The 5699-nt window shown below is 28.6% G+C and overlaps 1 protein-coding gene across 1 annotated transcript in view; it reads left to right on the top strand.

Moving 5' to 3' along the window:
• Positions 1 to 2980, top strand: part of LOC106474718 (coiled-coil domain-containing protein 94-like) — a 27658-nt gene extending 24678 nt beyond the window's left edge. The window contains exon 7 of the mRNA XM_013935412.2: positions 2058 to 2980. Coding sequence (XP_013790866.1) covers positions 2058 to 2378 — 321 coding nt within the window. The 3' untranslated portion in view covers positions 2379 to 2980. The remainder of the gene's footprint in view (positions 1 to 2057) is intronic.
• The last annotated feature ends 2719 nt before the right edge of the window (positions 2981 to 5699 follow it).

The raw sequence follows: 5699 nt of genomic DNA, 5'->3' as shown, positions 1-5699 counted from the left end.
AAAGGTAAATGTACAAAAGAATTTGTATTAGAATAAAGTTTTTTATAAGCTTTAATGAAATTATTAATTACCCTATCTTTGGATTGATTAATAAATTTAAATGTTTGTGTACTCTTGATTTCATTTATCATAATTGATGCATAAAACCTTTTACAAATAAAGCCAAAATTACAATTAGCTTTATCAGTGGGAACTGTAACATATTTATCTTATATTCTTGAATCTTATTTTTTAATTCATGAAACCATAAATCTGTATGGTATTTCTGTATGGTTAAGTTTCAAAATGTATTCATCAATATTGTTTTCAATAGATTTTAGAATATTTTGCTTAATACATTTTGTGGCAATTGTGTATTTAGATCCTTTTTAAGTATTTCACATAATAGTTTATCTTTTATAATTTCCAAGTTATCAGTAATAAAATGTTTATGAATAGTATCAATAAATAAACTATTTTCACACTCATGAGGTAAATTATTAACTTCATCTATATTTAAATTAGTTAAAATAAACTCTTATAATTGTATAATAGTGCCCTGATTGGAACTTCATATTTATAACTAATGGTAGTTTTTAACTTTTTACAAGGCAAATTATTATTTTTTATAGATTGATGAATAATTTTAGAAATCTGCAAGTCATTGAATACTTTGTTTAATATTAATTACCAAATATGAAGTCTTAATTTGCAGTTTTTCTTTTTCAAAGCTTAATAAATCATTAACTTTTAATCAATATTTTATAATGTCTAAAAGTAAGTGTTTTGCATGATCATTTCGAAAATCAAATTTTTTAATTATTTTAATTAATGCTCTTATTTTAGGAAGACTCAGTTGTTAAATCTTTTTAAAAAATAATTTACATACATTAATACTAGAATAAAAAATATTGTCTAAATTACTACAAAATTCTAAAAAAATCAATCCATTTTAATATATTTTTTCTTTTACCTCTTATTTTCTTACTTTTATGAGAAAAGCTATCTATAAAGAAAAAATGAGCGATACAATAACCGTTACTCAAATTCAGAGCAGTAGAATTATTAAAATCTTGGTTTAATCCATGAGGATATAATGTTTTTAATTTCAAATATAGGAAATCTCTCCTTGAAGTCTATTGGTTTCTTCATTAACAATTTCTAATATAGTTATCTTAACAAAAGTAAAAGGATGAATTCTAAAATGTTTTTAATTTGAGATCTATGCAAGTTTATACATATATGTAATGGATTTGGCCCACATATTCCATATTACACTCAGTACAAGTTAATAGATAAACTACATTATTTACTTTGCAGAATGAATTTGTATGAGTAATAGGATTGAAAGTATTTAGAGCAGGATGTGTGAGACATTGTTTTTAATTACTTCTTATAACATTAGTGGCAATATAATTAATCGACTTGCTAGGCTAAATTACAGTTGACACAATTTGTGTTATTAGTTAAGGCAAGGACACTTAACTGCACTGTCCAGTACACTAGTACATTTTCATGATACAAAATGGATTATCACTGTATGACTGTGTAGTATTGTACCAAATGTCCTGTGTTACTTCCCACAATTTAGCCAAATTGTTTGGTCATCTTTTGACTTTATTAATTTTTTCATAAAATCTACTTATTAAGACCTTTTACAGGCCAACACATATTTATAAGTGTTCCCAGGGTCTCTTTACTATCAAGCAATCATTTAACCAGATTGATGTCTGTTTGCGATCATCCTCTTGCTGACAATATCCAACCAATCAGTCGTGGTGCTGAAAGAGTTCTATGATAGACCAGAATCTTACTGTACTTAGCAGCAGTCTGGATGCCATTAATTTTGTGCAGATCACTGACTGTATTGGCTGAAATGCAGCCTCAAATATGTACTTTTCTCCCACCTTGTTGACCATAAATTTGTAAACTTCCAGATGGTTTTAAACTGTTCAACTTATAAGAGTATGTAATGTTTAATAAAAATTCCTGGAACTACTATCAACTGATTGTAATATCTACTTGTAATAATTTTCAGTTATACAGAATGTATATTAGATAAATACTTTATTTTTTAGGACAAAAAAAATGTTGAACCACCTGAAAAAAAGCAGAAAATTTGGGAAAGAAGTGTTGGGTCTTTATCGTCAGGAAAAAGTGGATTGCAAGGTCTTGTTAAATTAAAAAGTGCTAAGGAATATAAAAGCATTTTGGAAAAGCCAGTTATTAACATGAAGGAAAATAACACTTCAGCTGTAGAGACCAATGGTTTACCATTAGTAAAGTCCAATCCTACTAAACCAACAACTTCATCATCAAGAAAGGAAGTAACTCTAGGTGGGCTTACTCTGCTAGGTGCTTACATAGACAGTGATGCTAGCTCTGATGGAAGTAACTAAAAATTCTCAAGAAATGATGATGTCAGCATGGATGGATTAAGTTCAGCATTAAAATATTATAATACCTGGACCAGCTGAAGCCATTTGAAGGTCTTTAAGCATATTATTATTATAGATATAAATAGTTCCTCAACCACTAGTATGTCAGTCGTATCCTGGCCGATCTAATGAGCCCCGGTATTGGGTAGATGCGTTCCTCGACAGTGGATATGGCAGATATAATGTGGTTGATATATTATTACGTATTCTTCTTTGTTTTCACTCATAAGTTCTTGGATACATGCACTGTAATTTTCATGTCATGTTAATCAGATGGGTGATGCATCCAGCTAAGGTCACTGATGGGTAAATGGTCATTGACCTCTGTATTTAGTATCAGCTGTGTTTTACTGCAAATGATCTGAATGTCTGAAACAGTTTTACCTTATGTGCAAGATGCAAGTTCATTGGAATCAATGTCCATTTGGAGAATTAACAGTTACTGTAACTCTGAATTTACTAAATTTATCTTTGTGAAATTTGGCAGACTTTTAGGAAATGTGAAAAGTTTGTTGTAAATATTAAAAAAAAAACTTAGTTTTTAATAAAGTATATACAGTAAAGATTTTTCTGTAAATTTCTGAAGCATTTATTGAGTCCATCTGAATGCAAGGTAATTTTCATGCTAAGAATAACAATAATTCTTGTCATCTTACAGTTTCATATTTTATTTGCATAACTTCTAGAAGTACCTAAATGAATATCCAAAGTCTTTATTAAGTAAAACATTATACGTTCTCTTATTTTTTCTACCATAACACTAATCATGCCAAAAGTTAAAATATGAAATTAAATCAAAAATACTTTTTTTTTTCAAACCAAAATCGGTGCACATTGTATCAGGCAATTATAATTATTTATTTTATCTGGGTCTCTAAACTTTTCACAACTTTTTTTTTATTATTTAGATTTCTTTTTTTCCTTTTAAAACTACTTTAAAATAAAATAAATCATCCAGTGGGAGTACTGAGAGTTTAGGTTAAACAGTTTCACATTCCAGCACACAATATCCTAACTACATGTGTTACTCAAGAGGAAAAATTTATTAATTTTTACATTATAGTCACATTTTTTAAATATATAAATACCAGCAAGAAATTTAACACTTACTGTAGCTTATAGGCCTACTTGTACTTCAGATCTTTCTTTACTATATTGGTTGTCTAAAAGATAATTCATGTAGCTTTCAAATACACACTTTAAAACACACACAATAATTCCAACAGTAAAACAGCATGCCCTAAAACTACTATATTTTAACCAGCTTTCTACCTGACATATAAATATGTTATTAAAAATTTCATTACTTACTGAAACACTGACTTTAATCTATGCTCAATAAAATCTACTTGGGAATAATGCTTGTACCAAAATATATCAACATAAAGATGTCATAATCACATAATTCACAAAATGGCCTTTTTGTTGATTAATGAATAACAAGATAGCTTGAGTAAGTAATTTAAAAAGCATGAAGAGTTGAGAGGAGCTTCTGTGGTGGGCATAACAAATTTATTAGCATCTTAGAAAATAAAGGAGGCGAAGTACTAATTTTAAATTCTGGCCTGTCAGTACCTAGTTGGTGTTTCTAATTGGTGAACATTCTGAAACCCATATAAGGAAAGAAAGCAAATCTAAAATAGGGAAATCGAACCAGAGAGGTGAAGATTAAGAATGTATTTAATTATTTCCTATGCACATTAATGAATTAAAATTTGAGTTATAATCTACATTTTGATGCCAAATATGACATAAATTGATAATGAAGTTGCTTAAGTTTTGAATGAAACGATGTGAAAGGTTGTGACATAAAAATATATTTCTTTTCATCTTACAATTTTTCATATTTTATTTGCATAACCTCTAAAAGTATCTCAATGAATATCAAACAAAAAGTTTTTAAGTAAAACTTTGTACTCTATTTCTTGTTTTCTGTCTTGTAACACTAATTGTAGCAAAAGTTAAAAATATTAAATGAAATCAAAAATATCTTCTTTTTTTTCATCTATAATTACTTTAGATTCTATCAAACAATTACCTATAATTATTTATCTTTTGGGCTGAGTCCAACTTCCACAAAATATATCACACAGTGCACTTTGAACACCCACCTGCATGCATGAGATTAATTGATGTGCTACTGAAAGTTTTTCTTATTATTTTAACAGTGTTATAATCTTCAGTCCATTGTATAAAACTAGGCTTTACAATAAAACATGGTAGCAGGAATGTTTTTTTTTAATCTTTGAATATACTTTTGATTTCACTATAGTGTGTTAATAATATCAACTACTTATGCCATACTTCAAATGAAAGCTGTAAATATTTGTTGATCTACATGTGAATATGAAAAAAAATAAACACCATCTATGTTTAATTGAAATATGTATATTTTAGAGCAATGTGTAATATGATGTTTTTCTGTAGTTTTGTAACATCTCTTAATAGTTTTGATTTCCAAAATATTGAAAGAGTTTAAGATTCTTTTATCATCAAAATATAGATTAGAGCTTGAATAACATCAATAAACATCCCATGATAGAAATATTTTGACAGGTCAAATAACATGACATAGGTGACGAAGCATAATCTTCTCGCTAAGATACATACCTTTCCAAGCCCTAATAGACTTGCTTTACACTTAAATATAGAAGTGCATTTCAGACATAAGTGTTTTTATAATCTCTGACTCTCCTTTTTATGTTTTACTGCAATTGAGCCTCATATGTAACTGTGTTGATTATGAAGAATTCACATCTTTTCTTCTGTAAATAGTAGTAGAGACCCCCAAAGGCACAGCGGTATTTCTGTAGACTTACAATGCTAGAAACTGGGTTTCAATATCTGTGGTGAGCGGAGCACAGATAGCCCATTGTATAGCTTTGTACTGAAACTACATACAAACAAACTGTAAGCAATAACAAAATATTATACATTTTATCCACTGTGGTTGGAAAAAATTTTTAGTTTGTGTATAGATAGTTCTATACTGAAATATTCAATTCTAGATAAAAGGTAAATGTTTTCAGACTTCAATTTCTGTTGAACTTTATAAGAGATATTTTATGTACCCAGTATGATCCTCCCTTACATGTTGAAATTTTCAATCCATACAGTATCTTCAATAATTTACCATCCTTGTTCAAATCAGGTAGTCTTACCTCTGAAATACTAAAAGCAATGTAGAGAATGTGTCAACTTACCCAGAGTTCTCCAGTCTCACACCTTCCACATGACTTATTGTTCATTCATTAGGAGAATATACATAAGGTCTGCCTTCAC

The sequence above is a fragment of the Limulus polyphemus genome, unplaced genomic scaffold (genome assembly GCF_000517525.1).
Source record: "Limulus polyphemus unplaced genomic scaffold, Limulus_polyphemus-2.1.2 Scaffold141, whole genome shotgun sequence".
Classification (NCBI taxonomy): Eukaryota; Metazoa; Arthropoda; class Merostomata; order Xiphosura; family Limulidae; genus Limulus; species Limulus polyphemus.
This window is presented reverse-complemented; position numbering and strand designations above follow the sequence as displayed.